Source organism: Rhinoraja longicauda, chromosome 27, assembly GCF_053455715.1.
Source record: "Rhinoraja longicauda isolate Sanriku21f chromosome 27, sRhiLon1.1, whole genome shotgun sequence".
Taxonomy (NCBI): Eukaryota; Metazoa; Chordata; class Chondrichthyes; order Rajiformes; family Arhynchobatidae; genus Rhinoraja; species Rhinoraja longicauda.
The window spans coordinates 10,836,054-10,856,922 of record NC_135979.1 but is presented as its reverse complement, the minus strand read 5'-3'; the positions used below and the strand labels follow the sequence as shown (position 1 = coordinate 10,856,922).

Sequence of the window (20,869 nt, the reverse complement as noted above, 5' to 3'; positions counted from 1 at the left end):
TGGGCAGATCAAATGGATAGGTACAAATTTGCAATTAAAAATCATCTTTGCTGTAATGCTCACGGCTATAAATAAAGAACTGTAAGTCTGATTAGCCTTCATGGCCAACATGAACAAGGTAGAATGAAAGCAGAGTATTACAGAAGGTAATTGAGGCCAGTTCATTGGCTATATTTAAGAGGGAGTTAGATGTGGCCCTTTTTGCTAAAGGGATCAGGGAGTATGGAGAGAAGGCAGGTACAGGCTACTGAGCTGAATGATCAGCCATGATCATATTGAATGGCGGTGCAGGCTCGAAGGGCCGAATGGCCTACTCCTGCACCTATTTTCTATGTTTTTATGTTTCTATGATTTCCTCCATTACCAAAAGTAACATTTTGTGGCAGGGAATGCTTCATGCAGGAATATAGAATGCACTTTACTCTGCATAAATTAAAGGGAATTAAAAGAACAGAGTGAACTTCAGAATTTGAACTTTTGAGAGGGCATTGAATTTGACATTGATATCCCTGACAAATGTACTTTACTCATTGGCAGAGCTTGCTTCCCATGTTGAGAATGAAACCGTTAACGTTTACTCCAGAAGCCCACTACTACTATCACTGTTTTAGAATTTAATCTGGAGAGTTCTGGAACATGCCCAAACTCACCAACCTTAATTGGATGGCCCAGGGAGGGTGACCATTCCTCCTACCCTCCACTTGCATGACATTTTCATGAGGCATTGGCAAAAGCGGAAGTAAATTCATTAGGCATTTGGTATAGACGAGTATAAATGTCATTAAATATTTAATAGAAATAAAATAGTAGGGCAGGAAGAGTTTCTGTAAGTTTCATGTTTATTTTTAATGCATTTAGAAACTCTACAGAAGGGAACTGAAGCCGCCATTCAGACCGGCTGTGGCCAGGCCAGATGATACCTTTTATTTTGATCCTGAGTTTACGGAACGAACGCCCAAAGGTTTGTACCGGGTGTGTGCATGTGTGATGTCTAACTGACATAATTATGGTATTTAAACATAGCCACATCAAGATCTTTGAGGCTAAGACAGGGTAGTAACATCCAGCGAGTGGCAACTCTAGCATTGTAATTTGAGCTAAGTTATTTCAGAGTCAATTGGTTTTAAAGTTTATGTTGCTGTTTGACCTCCTCCCCCTGAGGCAATGTGAGTTGAGGGGTCTTTCCCTGAGAAAACAATGACTTTTGCTCAATGCCTGCCCAAAGAGGTATCCCATATTATGCCCCCTGTAAGATTGAGATTTAGACCTACAATTACACGGATCCTTAATGTCATGATGCTTTATTCTCCTTATTAGGCTCTTTCTACTGTCCTACATATATTGCATTTTTTTCTACAGTATTTCCTGTGCCTGACTAGAAAACTAATTAATTAAGATGAGTATCTTGTTGTCCATAATGCATATTAATGCTTAATCTTGTACGTCATGGTGTATTCTTTTGAAGATCTTGTGCAAGATACTAGCTTTCTCTGGTTTCTTGTTTTTGATTTTTTTTCAAATGGAGATTGAATTTGTTAAGATTTCCTTCCATTCTTGGCTTCTTAATTAGCCATGTTTTGACTGCTCTTGTCCATGTTGCATAAATATTCATACAATCCTAACACACAATGCAACGTTTTGGGGTCCTAATGCACATGACATTACTTTGTTTGTAGCCAAGTTTTCTCCCCACTCTATGGTTAATGTTCTGTGTAACAAGAACCCTCCATTAACTTAAGTTTAGTATGTCTAGTGTGAACCTCCCAGGCAGGTTAGCTGTAGGAGATATTATGATTGGATCCAATTCTATTTAACAAATATCTACTAGGACTTCTCAAGAACAATTATGTTGTATACTTCCATGGAGACATGAGACTGCTGGAGTTCCTTCAATTCTTTGTTTTTTGCTCAATTATACTTCCGTTCCTTAAACCTCTTAGAAAAACCAGAGCAAAGCCAAATGTGATGTCATGACGCTGCACATTCTAGGAAATTACCCTAAAATGTTTCATCATTATATTTTAAGTTTCTCATTTGTACAACATTTACCTGCCACCCCTTTAGGCAGAATGGCATTGTTAGTTTACCTAAGTTTACAAAGCGTCAAGATCCATTGTAATTACTTTGTGGTGCACTTCTCCACACAAGCAACATTTGTTCCTGATCAAAAAGCTGCTCCCTCACAGTGCTGGAGAGCCAGGTTCGATCTTCACTTTGGGGGCTGTCTATGTGGAGTTTGCACATTCACCCTGTGACCCATGTGAGCTTTCTCCGGGTGCTCCGGTTTCCTCCCACGTCCCAAAGATGTGCGTGTTTGTAGGTTAATTGGCCTCTGTAAAATTTCTGCTAATACGTAGGGAGAGGATAAAATAAATGAGATTACATTAAAAATAGTGTGAATGGGTGATCGGTAGTCGATGTGATGTGGACTTGTTGGGCCAAAGGGCCTGTTTCCATGCTGTATTTCTGAACTAAACTAAATATCAAATTCCTTTTACTGGATCCCAGATTCTCCTGGTGTTCCTCCAAGTGCCAGTGCCCACAAGTTATTCCGAGGCTTTAGTTTTGTGGCAACAGGAGTGGAAGAGGAAGAAGTAAAGAGTGTCAATTCAAATCTGGTCATTCACCCAGTGTTGCAGGTAAGATTATCATAACCACTTCAAATAGAGTAACCCTGTGTGGGGAAAGGTGGAGTGGCTTGGGCAAAGGAATAACTATTTATTTTCCTTTCCACGAAGCTGTAACTGTGATATGGAAAGAAAACCAATCCAAAGCTTGGCATGTTCTAATGAATAGAATCAGACCTAAACAGCACGGAAATGTGGCCTTCAGCCCATGTTTTCCGTTCCAACCAAGTTGGCATTCTGGGCTAGTCGCATTTACCCCATATCCCTCTAAATCCTTCCTATCCAAATATCTGTCTAAATGTCTTTTGAAAGTTGTAATTGTATCTGCTTCTTTTGTTTGATCTGGCAGCTCATTTCAGATGGGTTCTGATACCCTCTGAGTGAAAGATTTGCCCGTGAGGTCCTTCTTAAATCTCTCCTCTATGCCCTCTGGTGTTAGAATCCTCTGGCCTGGGGAAAAAACGAAGAGTCTGAAGAAGGGTCTCGACCCAAAACATCACCCATTCTATCTCTCCAGAGATACTGTCTGTCCTGCTGAGTTACTCCAGCATTTTGTGTTTATCTTCAAAAAAAAGGACCATGCTCCTCATCATCTTATGCACCCCAATAAGCTGTCTACCCTCGGCCGTCTCTGCTCTAAAGAAAAATGTCCTAGTTTATCCAACCTCTCCCTATACTTCAAGCCCACAAGTCCAAATAACATCCTTATCAATCTCTTTTGCACCCTCTCCATTTTAACATCACCCTTTCTGGATGACAAAAACTACACATTGTACTCCAAGCGTTGTTGTACACCAATGACTTGTACATCAGTAACATAATGTCCCAGCTTTTGTATTCATTACCCTTCCCATTGAAGGTGTGTGCCAAATGCTGCCTTCACCACATTGTCTACCTGACTCGCTACTTTCACGGAACCATATGCACATCGCTCTGTTCTGAAACACTCTCCAGGGGTCTACCATTTAACTGTGTTGAGATTTAATAATAAACAGTTAAAACTGCAACATGAAACCTTTCTGGCATAGATAGCCCCTTTATCAGAATTCCAAAAGTTAACTTCTGGCTTCTCCAACATAGAGGAAACGACATGATGCACAATGAATATAGTCCACTAGTTTGGAAAAAGTGCAAGAATATATCACCTGGAAAAAATGTTTGGGAAAGCTGGAATATGAGAAGGGAAGAGGTAAAAAAGCAGGTGTTGTATCTCTTGCTGTTTCTTGAACTGGGCTTGAGCTTCATTGGAGCAATTTAGGAGAGAATAAGGAAGGAGTGAGGCTGTTTGTCATTTACATGTAACATTGTTTCAGTTCAACATTAGTTCCAGGATTGCAACTTGCCTTCTGATGAGGCTCATCACAGCCTTCTGGACTCATTTACGTATTTCCCCATACACTTAATTTTGCTTTGCTTCTTAACCCATTAATTACATTTGCCTTGGACCATCATGCCTTTGGTCATTTCATCCCTCATGTTTTCCACCCATCTTATTCCCATTTTATTCTCCTTCATTCTCTCCATTGTTGTCCTTATTTTTGCACTTTTCCTTAACTTTTTCCGCCATTGGTGACATTATCAACCTGAAATGTTAACTTGGTCTTTACACAGAAGCTTATCAGCTCAGTATTTCCAGAATTTACTGTTTGTTATATTAGAAGTAGCAGATTGATTTTTGACTTTCATCAACTTCAATCGCCCTGATTATAAATTAATTTTGCCAGAATCTTTTAGCAGTTTATAAAATTGCTGTGAGGGGATCACCAAGGGTTTTATTCAGTGAAGTCTACGCTAATGGGTTGAATTTAACTGCCTGCAAACTGACAACCTAATATTCAATGTGACACACTCCTAATTACTTTAATCCTCAAAGCACCACAACGAAGAGCCAGCATCCAAAAATACCTCTGAGCCAGAAAGTCTTTTAATGTTTATTTTAGTCAGAGTTTATTAAACATAGTTTTTGAATCTTTACATAAACTTGTTTTTTTGAGATGGTCTTAGCAAACCTCTGACATTTTGTCAACATTTAAATAGTTAACATAATCCTTTTTTGACCTTAAATTCCTGTCCCTACTTTTCTCTTATTTTCCATTTAGTTTCTTGTGAACATTATTATTGGCTTTTCCTTTGCCGTACTTTATAATTGATTTCTTTGGGATCGGGAAATGAGGTACTAGCTGGTGGGTTTTTAGTTTTGTGAACAGTATCTTCCCCAGGGTTGTGACTTGTGCATGATTGTTATTTATTCTGTTTATTCTTAGCAAGTCTTGATCTATTTTGCTATCAAGCAATTTTAACACTTTTTTTATGGGATAAGTTCATTTTCACTTTTTCCCTCTGCATAGATGGTTTACTATGTAGGTAATACATTGTTATTATGTTCATACCTAATAAAATATTTCATTCCAATGTTAATTATGCTACATTTTCGACTTCGTATTTAGCTACACATTCATACTCAACATGATTGTCAACAAAACCATTCAAAAAGACTTATTCTTCCACAATCATTATTGATCTGCTTTCACTGTCAATTCCTTGCAGCTTCTAATTTAAAATTCGCATTCTGTGCAAAAAATCACATCTAATACTGCCGTTTCATTATCTACCCTTGGCTCTACATCACTTTTCTTCAGAGTTTTCCCTACTTTTCCTCTTTGGCTCAGGCTGTAAAAAACACCTTTTCCTACAAAACATTTTGGCCTCTGATTACCCAACTTTGAAAGCATTGTTTCTTCAGCCTTGATACCTCACCCTCCTCTTTTAGCATCCTCTTTAAAAATCTACCTCTGGATCACTACATCCAGTCTATTCTTTGGCTCCAACTTGTTTTCCTGGCTTTATTGTCATTTGGAGAATTTATCTGTATGAACATTACTTGATAAATATAGATTGTTAATTTAAATGGTGTGCAATGTAATGATGTGGAGGGACACATTTTTGAAGTAGTTGTGTTTTTTTTTTGCAGCAACTGCATGGAAACAACATGAATTTTACTGATGGTTACGAGGTGAAGGAGGATATTGGTGCAGGTTCATACTCTGTCTGTAAACGTTGCATTCACAAGACCACAAATATGGAGTATGCCGTCAAGGTAAGAATCATTCGTAAGAAGGTGCCTATTTGTTCTTACTGTTGGGTTGCACTCTGAGAGGCTGATGAGGCAAGCACATCCTTTGTGGTCCTACCCCGTAACTTAATAAAATATTAAAGTTTTAATTAAAAGGATTTCTACACCAAAAAGTTCTGTTTTTTTCAGTAGAGAACGATGGGAAGATCAGGCAAACAGTCTGTTCTCCTCTACAAATGAGGTTCTGATCCCCTTTGGTTTGCTATCTCCCTGGTATTCAAAAATCACTACTTAGACTCCAGGCCAAAATGAGAAAAATTTACACATGGCAAATTTATGTTTACCAATTACACATACATGTCCCTTGCATCAAAATCCACATGACAGTGTATAACTTAGTTAAGGTTGGTTAAATGCATGCAGGTGTGTTGCTGATATGAAACTGCTTATCAGTGTCGCATCTTGATGAACTTCCCTTTGCTTTATCAATTATGAGACATTTGAGACATTAAACAAGCAGCCAAAAGCTGTGCCTGAGCTATCTTCATTGCCTGGGTCTAAATAGGGAAACTCTGCTTCCTGGTGGAGTCTTCAGACAGTAATGGCACAGTGCAATAACTGCAATAACTGAAGAGTTGCTGCTTCACTGCGTCACTAATTCAGATTAATTCTTGACCGTGGAGGAGTTTGCACATTTTCTCGCCGACCACAGATTTCCCCTGGGTGATTCTTTTTCCCAGCCATTTTATAAAGATATGTGGGCTGTAAGGTTAATTGGCTGCTGTAAATTACCCTAATACGTAGGTGAGTGCTAAAATCTGAGGCTATTTAATGAGAATGTTGGGACAATAGTTTACAGGAATAAATTAGTGGAGCAGTAGCATTATGGTGCGAGCAATGAAGCCTTGATGGGCTGAATTGCCTCCTCCTATGTCATAAGAAAATATGAAAATTTTGAAACTGCACTGTAAATTTGTTTTTCTTGTGAGTATTTTCATATGCGTGGTGGAAATTTCTCATTTATAAACAGGGATTACCTCAGTTTAAATTTTACATTGTCAGAAATTTCACCAAGAAGTCGGCTAGTGTCAATTAAAGGTAAATCTTGCCTCCAGTGCAATCCTGTCTCTGTGCTATATGAAAGTCAGAAAGTCAGGGCTTTGGTTAGCCCGCATTTGGAGATTTGCATGCAGTTCTAGTCGCCCCAATGCAGGAAAGATGTGGAGGCTTTGGAGAGGGTGCAGAGGAGGTTTACCAGAAAGCGTGGGGCAAGTTCTTTTTTCCACAGAGTAGTGGGGGCCTGGAATGCAATGTCAGGTGTGGTGGTGGAGGCAGATGCATTAGTGGCATCTAAGAGGCTTATAAATAGGGACAAGGAATAGAAGGATATGGATCATGTACAGGCAGATGAAATCAGTTTAACTGGACATCATGTTCAGCACAAACATAGTGGACTGAAGTGCTCAATCATGTTCTATGTTCTATGCATGACTCTAAGACTCTTAAAAATTGTTTTTGTTATGATAGGTTGGGTAATATAACTCCACATTTCCTTTGGCAGATCATCTGATAAGTGTAGTCAGTGCTCAGAAACAGTGGCAAGATCTTACAACGGAAATAGAGCTTAATTTAATTGTCCCCACACTTCATCCCTGCATGATAATTCACCCATAGCCTACTTTAATTTGACTCTTATCTTTTAACAATTAAAATGAGGTCTTTGTTCATTTCAGATTGTTGAGAAGAGCAAGAGAGACCCTTCAGAGGAAGTTGAAATTCTGCTGCGGTATGGCCAACACCCAAACATTATTACGCTGAAAGATGTGAGTTTCAAGATACAGTGTACTGTGTGACTGGGTTTGAGGCATTAACAACAGGAAGAAATGCATGAGTCATAACCTGTGCAAATATTGAACCTGTCAATTTCCAAGTATTTCACTAAATGTTTGCAATTGTGTTAATGCAATAAATTAGATGTTAATCAAAAATGAAACAAAGCATGGACATAGCAAAGAATTAAACTATAAAGGTGATGTGCAGTACAATATTGTTCCAAGTTTTAAAAGTCAGCATGTGCAGCAAATGAATTCCTGAACGGGGCAAGAGAAGAAACTGCACAATGGAATCTATACAGCAACCCTTATGAATATAAAGAAAGTGAACATGTTTACACCAAGAAAATGTTGGGCTTAATTTCCGGATTTTCTTTTTCAATCCTCTTAATATATTTAAATTAATTTTTGAAGTGTGCCTATTGTGGGAAGAACGACAATTTTTGACCATCCCAAGTTTTGTAAATAGTTTGTATGGCTTTTAATCCAGTTCGCTAAGAGTCAACTTTTTTAATGAATGATTGGAGTTGTAAATAAACCAGATGAGGCAAGTTGCCAGGGCTATTTCTGCTAGACGATACAAAGATATTTATGGAATCTTTCATAGACACTTTAACTGAAACCAATCTTTTATTTGCAATTTCTCAAAAATGTCCAGATGACTTTTTAACTTTCATTTTATTGGATTATTAATTCAGTCCTTTTGATTGACATGATAGGTGACATTGCGGGTTGGGGCCCTTCTCAGACTGATTGTAGGGGCGAGAAGAAAGCTGGAAAAGGGATCATAAGAGATAGGAGTAGAATTAGGCCATTCGGCCCATCAAGTCTACTCTGCCATTCAATCATGGCTGATCTATCTCTTCCTCCTAAACCCATTCTCCTGCCTTCTCCCCATAACCTCTGACACCCGTACCAATCAAGAATCTATCTATCTCTGCCTCAAATATATCCACTGACTTTGCCTCTACAGCCTTCCGTGACAACGAATTCCACAGGTTTACCACCCTCTGACTAAAGAAATTTCTCCGCATCTCCTTCCTAAAAGAACGTCCTTTAATTCTGAGGCTGTGACCTCTAGTCCTAGACTCTCCGACTATTGAAAACATCCTCTCCAAATCCACTCTATCCAAGCCTTTCACTATTCTGTACGTTTCAATAAGGTCCCCCGCTCATTCTTTTGAATTCCAACGAATATTGGCTCATTGCCGTCAAACGCGCGTCATATATTAACCTAGTCGTTCCTGGGCTAATTCTTGTAAACCTCCTCTGGAGCCTCTCCAGAACCAGCACATCCTTCCTCAGATTTGGTGCCCAAAATTGCTCACAATATTCCAATTGTGACCTGACCATGTAGAGCCTCAGCATTACATCCCTGAGGAGAGGCGGATCAAAGCATGGCAGGTAATAGGTTGACACAGGTGAGGTGGTAGGGGGCTTGTGTTGACCATTACCTATGCACCATGGCCCATCTATCAATTGCCTGGGGCATGCAGGAATATCCAGTAATAAATCTGATTGATCTAGTTCCATTCAGTTTCTTTGGCAAAGAATTATGTGCCAAATTGGATTGGAAAAGGGAGAAAATAATCAAATCAGAACCAACAGCTAAAGAGTTAAATGGAAACAAGTTAGAGAACATTATGGGCTTCTCTGACAATCATTTGTTTTGACTTGGTTATGCTCGTCTAGGTCTACAATGACAATAAGCACATCTACCTCGTGACAGAGTTGATGAGAGGTGGTGAACTGTTGGATAAAATAATGCAGGAGAAAGGCTTTTCTGAGAGGGAGGCGAGTGCTCTTCTTCACACTATTGCCAAGACGGTGGAATACCTGCATTCCCAGGGGGTAAGTGATTATTGTTCCCTGTTTTTTATTGCTGCACAGACTATTTTTAAAAAAGCTGATTTGCTTTTCTGACTATTCATTCCTGGTATTTGTGTATCGCTGCATTTATTGCCCACTCCTAATGCTCCTGAACATTATGGCCATTTTAGAGGGCAGTGAGGTATCCACACATGACTGGAGATGTCTGTAGACCAGACTGAGTAAGGGTGATTGCCTTCCTTTCCCATTAGTGACCAGTGATGTTTTTAATAATGATACAGTTATATATCTGGTTCAGTAAAACTTGGATAATCCACTGTCCGAGCATTTGGAAATCCCAATGATTCGGCATCTGGTTCTTTGGTGATGTTTACTGTGCTTGCAATATGCTTGCTGGGACATTGGTTCCCACGTTTCCTTTAAACCGAGCAGGTTCACTGGAATGTCACTGTGTAACATCTTTTAAAATTGTGAATTTGAAGTTGTTGGAGTATCAATAAAAACGATACGTGATAGTCTGGAAAATCTTCTCGTCCAACAACTGCTTAAATTGTGCTCTCGTTTGAAATCCTGTACAACAATGAAATTAAGTATTTATCAAATGTTCTCCTCGGCCCCTTCTCCAGTGAGAAAAATCTAGAAGTCTTTTCCTAATGCAGATCAGGAAGTGAAGTGACTTGCAACTCTCTGCTGGGAGGATGCAGCTCTCCCAGACTTGCAGGAGGTGATGGTCCAGAAACATGTGCAGTTCAAATTGAGAATAAGAAAAAGAAATTTCAAAGAAACTGCGTTTTAATTGTTCTTTGTTTTAAATAGTTGTTGAGCAACACAATAGCACAGCTGGTAGAGCTCCTAAGTCAGCGCCGGAGACCCAGGTTCAATCCTGACCTCAGGTGATGTGTCTGTACTGAATCTACACATTGTCTACATGACCGTGCAGGTTTCCTCACACATGCCCAAAGACTGGGTTTGCAGGTTAATTGGCCTCTGTAAATTGCCCCTGGTGTGGAGTGTTTGCCAAAGTGAGATCTCATGAAAATAGTGTGAGCATGTGATTGATGGTGAGCATGGACCCAGTGGGCCAGAGGGCCGTTCCTATGCTGTATCTCTGAACTGAACTAAATTAACTTTTCAGTGTTGATCAATGTAACAAATATTTTCTCAAACCTAGTTTGGGTCCAGCCCAGGTTAATGTAAATTAAATAAATTTGAATAATTTAAATGTGATGATTTCAATATGTTTACATCCTGAATCTCATCGCAGAGAATGGTAGCAAAATGGTTGAATCACAATGGTAATAATCGAGAGGTCAGGCCGAATGATCTCAAGACACGAGTTCATAATCCATTGAGCTAGGTGGAAATTTAAATTTAGCTAATTAAAAATAAATCTGGAATTTTAAAAACGTTTGATTTTATCAGCAGAAGTTACGAGCAGATCTCAGGTTACAACAGTGTTCAATTCCTGAGGACTGTTTGTAAGTAAGAGGATCAGAGCTGTGACAGGAGAATGGGTGGGCACTGGCAGAATCTCACTGAGCACTCACTAGCAGCCTCACTGCATCAGCGTGGCTCAACTCAGGCTAGGTTTGTTATGACTAAGGGATGTGCGGTAGGGTAATTAGGTGCAGGAAAATGCCCTTTTTCTACCTGGTAGAATTAAACACCCTGCACTCACTCCTCAAGAATGACTGAGCTAATGGAATAAGGTGAAGCTATTATGTCTGTGTCATTTGTGGCTGATGTGTTTCTGGTTCTTGGATGTATTCAGCAGGTCAGATGATGCACAGAGAGGAGAAAACGAAATGGTAGCAGAAATTGTTCATATGTAGACACCAAGAAAGAGCATTTTATCTAAAGTTTGATATCAAATCCAAAAGGCTGCATCTTGCACAGATGGAAGATGTGATGTTGAAAGATCAGAGTGAGATGGTGCAATAAAGTGGCATGCAACTGGAAGCTTGTGGTTATTCCTTGATGCGCAAACAGGTTTTCAAAACCTGCCAAATAGGATTTAATTTGCTTTCTGTGAAAAGGAGGATTTAATAGTGAAATTTTCCCCAGTGACAAGGGCCTGTTCTTAAACAAGTTGTTTTGACGCATGGGTAGTTAAGAAACACAAATCTTTAGCATTATAGGTGGGATGTAGGGATTGCTGTTCAATATGGCAGGTAAGGAAGGAATTTTAAACAGCATTTAAATCAGACTCTAACTTCATAAGTTAGATAGAAATTGGATGACTGAAGTTGTTCCAAATCTGAATGTTGTTGCCTTTTAGTTTTCACTCATGAGAAATGTATTCTTCACACATATTTGTCAAAATACATTTGAGGCCTGTTTTAATCCACTGAGATCTTAATTTTGTTATTGATGACTTAATCTCTCTCCCAGGTGGTTCACAGAGACCTGAAGCCAAGCAATATCCTGTATGTCGATGATTCAGATAATCCTGAATCTATTCGAATCTGTGATTTTGGTTTTGCTAAGCAGCTGAGGGCTGACAATGGTCTACTCATGACTCCATGCTACACGGCCAACTTTGTGGCCCCAGAGGTAAGAACTACTTAAACAATTTTAATGATCATACGGGGAAATATGGATTAATTTCCAACAGATCTGCATTTCACAACTTTTACATTCTTTTGTGTGTTTTTTGTCTCTATCTGCCTTCGTTAACCATGTAACTTTATCAATATCAATGTCTGAAGAAGGGTCCCGACCCGAATCATCACCTATCCATTATCTCAAGAGATGCTGCCTGACCCGCTGAGTTACTGCAGCATTTTCTCTATCTAACTTTATCAATAGCTGATCAACATGGCAGCCCTGATCTTGGTTTATTAGAAATCAAAGATAATAGAGCAGAGATAGACCACTCGACCCTAACAACCGTAGTATGTCATGGTGCCATTTTAGTAGGCAGAAACTTGCAGAAACAATTAAAAAGAAAAATAACAAAAATCTATGAATTGATAGATGAGATATATTCTGCATTTTTATGGTATCATCACACATACAGTTCCCCCAAAACACTGATTACACTGCGAAAGGCATAGCGAACAGCGGGTTTTGCTTATTACAATGGCGGACGTTATGCTCTTTTGCGTTCTACACTTCAGTATATGCGGAGTGGTTCATCTTGCTCCTCTAGTATCTTTGTTAGAAATATTCTCTTTGTCCTGTCTGTCCCTCCCTCAACTGCTCTGAGAGTGACTGCCCCCAGCTGGCTGCCCTTAGTGTTTCAGTCTGAACTTAGAATCTTGAAAGGCGAATAACTGGATGAACCATCTGAGGCCAAATTTTGTGAAACATCTGGATTAAGAGTACATTCTTCTGACAAATGTATGCTAACAATTGATCCTCATCTATAAGTAAGAAGCAAGAATAAAGTTATCAAAATAGAAATATAACGATATATATTTTTAATCCTTGGACTGGCTTAGAAAGATTTAAGCTCATAACGAGTTTGTTTAGAATTACTGAACAGCTGGAAAGGAGACATATTTTTGTGCTTTAAATTATTTCTACAATGTGAGATTTATTGCAAAATGTGGCAAACAGAATTCCTGTGATATTTGTAAACAGAACATAGGGATTTTATTTTATCTTTTTATTGCACTTAATATTCCCCATTGACAATTTAAAGAGCATTGTTTTGAGCTAGTACATACCATTCACATTATGAATAGAAATGTATATAATGGATCTGTATTCAGGTTCTCAAACGCCAAGGATACGACGAAGGTTGTGATATTTGGAGTCTGGGCATTTTACTATACACCATGTTGGCTGGGTGAGTGGCTATTTTCCTTTTTTCTTTGGCCAGTGTTATATCAAAAATGTATCTGGTTATGTATCCTGTACAAATACACTTTCAATGCAAGCATTAGCAAGATCATTCCAGTTATTTTCTGGCAAATTGCAGTTTGTAAATCTGAAAAAAAATGCCCTGGCATACTTTGTACGAGTTATTGAGCTGACTACCGCTTTATTTCATCCTCTACCTGATTCAGTTAATAATAATTTGCCCTTTCAGGCAGATGTTTTATTTGTTCTAAATATAATTTATTCCTGAGCACTACATCCAATGTGACAGTTCAGTTGAGGTCTGAGTTGTGGGTTTCATTGTTTGAGTGAGACGTGAAATTGAAACCCTTCTGAATTTGAGCAATTGAGGAACTATAACATTAGTGAAAAACCAAGGCAACTGTCTGACCAATATTCTGTTATGAAATATACTGCAGAATAGATCATTGAATCACTAACCACTTTGCCCTGCAATTTTGCAGTGGACTAACTTCCTGCATGACTTTCTTGTGAGTAATTTGTGTGAGATATTTAGAGATTAAAATGTTAATGCTTTTATTCATTTGCTTTTCAAAAACAACCCTGACTAAAGGCCTGAATATATTACTTCTCTCTTGATATTTAATAGCTCTGCAACACAAAGTGCATTTGAAGATTCACGAAAGGAATTGTTAACAATTTCTAAATTTCAGGAACAACATTTCTATTTTAATCTGTGTTTGGTTCTGATGTTTAAAGGGCTAAACTTTCCATCTCTATGAATAACCATGTGACAAAGGCAACTGGCAAACTTACATCCTGCAGCAAAGAAGGGGTCATCATAAAGAAACATTACACTGCCTACAAATTTATAATCATGGTTGATTACAGTATAGGAATGAGGTTTTTGCAGTCTGAAAGAAAAATGTAAATTAGAGAAGTGTGTGATAAAGCATATCTTTCAACCGAAGCATAGCATTGACTTCACTTATCATATTGCCATTATTATCTGTAAGGCAGTGGGGTGTTCAACCAAAATTAACATTTAACAAAAGATGGGCTCCATATTCAACAAGGCAAGTTTTACCCATTTTCTTTCGACCTTTTTTCAGTACTTTTGTGCAAGTGTCTCGAGAGAGAATGTAAAAGATTGAATCACCTTCATAAGTGATACGGGCAGAATTGAGCCATTCGGCCCATCAAGTCTACTCCGCCTGTCTGCATGGCTGATCTATCTTTCCCTCTCAAACCCATTCTCCCTCTGGGTGAAATGCTGATTGTATATCTGGATCAGAAACCAAAGTTGCTTACACAAGATGATAACTGAGCAGTTGCTCTGTGAAATACTTTCATATTTGACATGGCTGAAAGTACCGTCATCCGCTATTTTAGTCAACATATTATTATGTATAGTGTAATATCAGGCTGTTAAAGTCGGTTCAAATCTTGTTGGTGCAGAATTCTGCTCATAACCTATGGCTACTTTAAACCAGGTTTACCCCATTTGCTAATGGCCCAGATGACACACCAAATGAGATTCTGGCTAGGATTGGAGGTGGTCACTACAGTTTGCAGGGTGGAAACTGGGACAAAGCTTCTTCTGCTGCAAAGGTCAGTTTAATTTATTTTAAATTATTTCCTAGCTTTGCACATTGTCCTTGGATACACTTAATCAGGTCCAGATATTTATCCATCATAATATGCCTTCAGACCACCAGCACCTCATCTGATTTGTGGATATGTAGCAATAAATCAGTACTATATGAATGTAAGTTTCTTCATTAAACATCAAATTCAATTTATTTACTATTGAACAATGTAATTGGTATTGTGTCTTTTGGTCAATGAATGCTGATAAAACACGTGCTTAAATTACAATATTCCTTATTGACAGGACCTTGTTTCCAAGATGTTGCATGTGGATCCACACCGACGACTGACAGCAAAACAGGTCCTGAAGCATCCATGGATTGTGAACCGAGATCAGCTGCCACGGAGCCAGCTTGCCCGGCACGATGTCAAGCTTGTTAAAGTAGGTTGTCATTGCAGCAGACATGTAATCACACAGCACGGACACAGGCCCTTTGGCTCAACTTGCCCATGCTGAGCTAGATGCCACTTCTACACCAGTCCCATCTGCCTGTGTTTGGCCCATGACCCAATTACTTAGATTTATAGTCAAAGAGTATGGATATGGGCTATTCGGCCCACCACATCAATACGAACAAGTCTGCACCCATCTATGTTAATCCCATTTTTGCCCTTATCCTTCTATTCCTAGGCACGATGTACGTGCTTGGTTAGATACTTAAATACTGTCAGTGGCTGCACTTCCACCATTCTCCCTGGCATTTCATTCCAGGTACTAGAATTGGCATGAAGAAAGATTCCTTTTAGATTACTTACCTCTGACTCTAAATCTGTCTTCTAATTTTATTAACCTCTGCTGAGGGGAGAGGCTTCCTGCAGTCTATCCTATTTATAGCCCTCATAGTTTTATATTCCCTCTTAAATTCCTCTTAATTGAAAACAACTAGCTTTTCCAGTCTCTCCTCATAACTGAAACATTCCACACCAGGCAATATTCTGTTAGTGAATTTCCTCTGCACCCCCTTCAGTGATTAAGCTCCCCCTTCCATTTCTCAGGCCACTTCACTCACACATTGATATCACCCTGGCTATCTTCCATACTTGCAACAACTCCATCAGTCTTTGTGTCGTCGTTTAGACCTGAAAATCTCCTACATCTACATCCAAATCGTTCACGTTGCAACCACAGGTAACTCTCTGCTACCAAACTCCATCCCTTTACTATCCCTTTGAATCCTCTTCCATCCTGATGGCATCAGTGTGATCTGGAACGGAATTACATGCATTTTCAGTTAAGGCACATTCCTGAGCAAGTGCACCGGAATCCTATTGTTTGGGCATCATCCTTCACAATACCTGGCTAGTCTGCACTTCCCAAGCAAATTAAAACATGTGAACTGTTCTGTTAGGTATACCAAACAGATGCTGTGATATTTCAACTTAATGCTAGTCTGGTGTGAATCCTTTTCAATTCCTGGTTTGACATAATTTTGGGGAAACAAAAATGGCATAATATTCAACTAAATTATGTTCATAAACCCAGAATCAATGATTATAAATGGAGGTAATGTACATCATGTGTTCTGTGCTGCAAATTGTTTCCTGGTTGGGTTTTGAAATAATGTTTTCTTCTGCCCAGGGTGCCATGGCTGCCACATTCTCAGCCTTGAGCAGCTCTCCACCAGCACCAAAACTGGAATCTGTGAAAGCATCAACCTTAGCTCAACGCAGAGAACTAAAGAAACTGCCATCCACATCACTGTAACTCAGTATTGGCACCTACAGCTCACCACAAACTAAGAGCACTTCTGGGAAAGCTAAATTCCATGCACAGTCATAGAGAGCGGCCCCCTCGAAGATACGGAGTTTGGAGCTTTGGGAATCGTTGGGCCAATTTTGGAGAACGTGAGAGACAAAGGAATGAAGCCAAGGAACTCTGCTTGCCATCATGTGAAGAATTTTACAAACTTTATTGCAGAGTCTTAAATATCTCGCACCAGTTTTTGCTGAACACCATCTCGAGCTGTCGGGAAGCTTTCAGGTTCTGTTCAAGAACATTTATTGTGGGTTTTTAATGCTTTACACAGAAAAATGCAGTATTTTTTAAACTGGCAATGAACATGTTATTGGGTGTAGGTCATGCAAACCATAATTGCCAGTGAATCCTTAAACTGTTATCAGATCAAAGTTTGGGTACAGATTATGCAGCAACATTCCTACGAGCTTTGAAGTTTTTAAATAATGATTGTGTCTGGAAGTTCATCATTGTTCAAGTGGTCCTTTTTGTTTCAGTACTATTTCCCCCTCCAATGCAGTTACCTAACTCATGCTATCTATATGTGGTAAAGGCTTCATTATGTACCATGAAAATCAATGTTTGTTGCTGCTTCAATTTATTTTTCCTAGGATTACATGAACAGAATAGCACAGTAAATGAAAAGCTGTATTATAATAACTTAATCTGCCAATGGGCAATTGAAATCAACCTAATACATTAGATATTATACATAAAGCAAGCATCAAAATGTTTAAGATCAACATAATCTGACACAAATATTTGGCAAACTATATACCCGTAGGTTATGTTGCTAGACATAGAACTATTTAGATAATAAACCATTTAGTTAGTTGTCCCATAACCATTGCTTGGATTTTGTTTTTGATTAACTATCCTGACACTGCCAAAATCTTTCTTATTACATACCTGAATAGTGTCAGTATCTCGAGCAACTTTATATCGGTGAATGACGGTATTGAGAGTGAATATTTGGTTGCATGTGGTAGAATCTGGAGGTGATTGTACACTGGGATGAGACTACAGCAGCAATGTTTGTGTATGCAGACCCTACATGTAAATGGAGTAATTATGTATTGGTGTGATTGTGTAACTGGGGATGGTTATATCAGGAGTGATTTGTGCATTGGGAATGTAATAACTTGGAGTGGTTGTGCTTTGAACTGTGCTAGTAATAGGACTGATTACTTATCGAAGGAGTACATGTAACTGGCATTATTGGAGATTCGGGTCTTGTCAGCAGCGTCTGCTGTGTTTGTGTTCCAATCAAGGCTGAAACAATAATGGTTTCAAAGATCAGTGATTTTAATAAGTAATAAAGATGATGAATAATTAAATTGAAATGCTTTCTTCATTGTCGGATCTTTAATAGGAATTCTTAATGCAATGCCGAGGGGAAACAGCTCTTCAAATTGAATGGTTGACTCCTGTTTCCTTATGATATGTTGGATAATTGATCTTAGGAGATGATAGCACTAGTTAAACAAATGGCATGATGAATTGCACATTCATTGGCAATAGGTTAAACATGAAGCATGTCTGTATGTTGTAGTGTTAGGGTGTAGTTCTAGACAGGCTGATCATTTTGAGGCAGTGTATGTAAACATTTATACTGAACCCAAAAGCACATTAGATTATTGGGGTACATGTGATTCGATTTTATTCTGTCTGTGAAATAATGTACTTGTATATTTTCCATGTACTGACCCACCAATAAATACCTCCAGCATTTGTTATCCTGAAGTGGAGGAAACTGACTGTCTTAAAACTCATTTAATTGCTCTTTGAAGAAAAAAAATCTCCCAGGTAGTTTATATACTATATAATTTTGGAGGTGCTTGTAATATAGTTACACAAAATATATAGATTTGCAAACCCCTATACAACATAGACATTTGACAGCCATTTAGCTACTTCTGATGTCTGTATTCTGTAGATGTCATACTCACACAGCACGGTAGTGCAGATGTGACGTATCCCATCACATACTTTACTGACTGCAGGATCATTCAACCTGGTTTGCTATCCTTTGCAGGAACAATCATCTTGCTCGATTACTGCACATCCTGAGAGTTACTCATGTTTATGAGATGATCATTGGTGACCAGGTCACTTATTCATTTAGCTATTTTTGCTGACACTGATGCAGTGTTTTTTTTGTGAATGGGCTGTGCAAAACAACTAAAGTTTGGAAATTTGATCATTGCTGCATAACTGAAAATTGAGTTTTCCCAAGGTGATCATGATAACAACAATTGCTCAGTTGTCCTGTGTGACTGGAAAATCAATAGGGCACTTCCTGGCATAACTTGCCTTTGGGTGTCCAATGTATTTTTTGAATTGTAAATGCTGCAATTTATCATACAGTGATCTTTTTGGAACATTGCAGGAAAAAATGGTCAATTTTTTCAGGAGAGTCATTGCAAATTCTTAGGACAAAGCTATGCTGGACTGGGACTCCATGACATTCATTTCCAATACATAGCCTCATTCTTCAGGACCCTAATGCACCATGCTACCATCCCATTGATTTCCCCAATCTCCTAACTCCCTGCATTCTTTGGGATCTTCCCCTGATTCTCTCTACCTCTCCTAACTTCCTTCAATCAGCTAGATCTCCAACCTCTTCCACTCCCCGCACCCCCATCTCCCAGCCTTAACTGTCCCTGCAACTCTAATCTTCAGCCAGCTGACAACTGGATCTCTTGACTTCTACTGAGCCAAATCAGCAACAAACTCCTGCCTCTGTTTCCACTTCCCAATCCGAATCAGACATGATGCAGCACCACAACTCTCTTCCTTTGACCCTAACAGCTTCTCTGATGGCGTTGGTGAAAACTGACCCTCAAGTTATTTAGATCGTTACATATTCTGATCATTATTTCTGATCCTGCATTCTCCAATGTTGTTGCTGCAGACAATCAGTGGGGTTGGACTCTGTTTCCAGCATAGATTGATATTGTTATGCCCACAGATTTTATTTTTAGGAGAACGAGGGTGGATGGGAGGGCATGGTGCTCTTCTGTTGTGTGGAACAAGCAAGGTGTAATTTCTGTAACTTGCAATCAACTTTAATGTTCTTATTAAAATTATGGGCTAAAATTAAGTTTCAAAGGATGTAACATTTTCTATCATTTGAGATGAATTGTTGATTTTGTAATTTGTTCATGTAATTTTAAGTTTTAAATGTCTCTGCTCCATTATCAGAGGTCTGTCTATACTGCAAAACCGAATAAACAGCAGAACTGCACTGCCTGAGTCTCATCAAATTTCTTCCATTTTTGAATTGCTTATGTAACAAGAATTTTGTTTGTACCATAGCAAAGAACGATAATAAACAGACTTGAATTTGAATGTGGGTTACAGAATGACAAGGACAGAAATTGGGATGCAGTCACCATGTCACTGTGTGACAAAGGTGGTTGTGAGGGGAATAATATTTTAATTGTGTAGGAAGGAACTGCAAATGCTGGTTTAAACTGAAGATAGACACAAAATGCTGGAGTAACTCAGCAGGACAGGCAGCATCTCTGGAAAGAAGGAATGGGTAACGTTTTGGGTCAAAAATGTTTTATTGTTGTATGTCCCAGATAGAACAATAAAATTCTTACTTGCAGCAGCACAACAGAATATGTAAACATAGAACACTGTAAACAATATAATAACGAGATTTTTAAAAGTTCAATGTGTATATTATTATATATATATATATATATACATATATATACAAATACACACATATATATATATATATATATATATATATATAGATCATATATATGCACACATACACACAAAAAACAAACAATAATAGTGCAATAATAGTCTATGTAGTTCAGAGCTTATTTGAGGTCAAGATCCTTCAGACAAAGTCATGGGAAAGGAAAATGAGAGAAATAGACGATGTAGCGAGATTTAGAACAATAAATTAAAGATATGCAAAAAAAATTAAACAATGATAAAGGACACAGGCCACTGTTAGCTGTTTGTTGGGTGAAAACGAGAAGATGGTGCGACGAGTGGAGGAGGGATGGAATGCCAGAGTTACTTGAAGTTAGACAAATCAAAATCATACCACTGGTTTGTGAGCTGCGCAAGTGAAATATGAGATGCTGTTCCTCCAATTTGCGTTTAGCCTCACTCTGACAATGGAGGAGTCCAAGGACAGGAAGGTCAGTGTGGAAATGGGAAGGAGAATTAAAGTGTTTAGCAACCGGGAGATCTGGTAGGTCCAGGCGGACTGAGCGAAGGAGTCGCTGATTCAGCCTCATCCCATCACTATTTACCAGACCAGACCTGAAATAGAAGCAACATCATTCAGATCATCACTCAGTGA

The 20,869-nt window shown here is 38.7% G+C and overlaps 1 protein-coding gene across 3 annotated transcripts in view; it reads left to right on the top strand.

The window, feature by feature from the left end:
* Positions 1-19,772, top strand: part of rps6ka1 (ribosomal protein S6 kinase a, polypeptide 1) — a 90,888-nt gene extending 71,116 nt beyond the window's left edge. For all 3 annotated transcript variants that reach the window (XM_078423330.1, XM_078423329.1, XM_078423331.1), the window contains 10 exons: positions 859-961; positions 2,509-2,639; positions 5,599-5,724; positions 7,434-7,523; positions 9,225-9,383; positions 11,754-11,915; positions 13,079-13,155; positions 14,642-14,759; positions 15,043-15,180; positions 16,378-19,772. In XM_078423330.1, coding sequence (XP_078279456.1) covers positions 859-961; positions 2,509-2,639; positions 5,599-5,724; positions 7,434-7,523; positions 9,225-9,383; positions 11,754-11,915; positions 13,079-13,155; positions 14,642-14,759; positions 15,043-15,180; positions 16,378-16,503 — 1,230 coding nt within the window. In that variant the 3' untranslated portion in view covers positions 16,504-19,772. The remainder of the gene's footprint in view (positions 1-858; positions 962-2,508; positions 2,640-5,598; positions 5,725-7,433; positions 7,524-9,224; positions 9,384-11,753; positions 11,916-13,078; positions 13,156-14,641; positions 14,760-15,042; positions 15,181-16,377) is intronic.
* Positions 19,773-20,869: the final 1,097 nt, after the last annotated feature.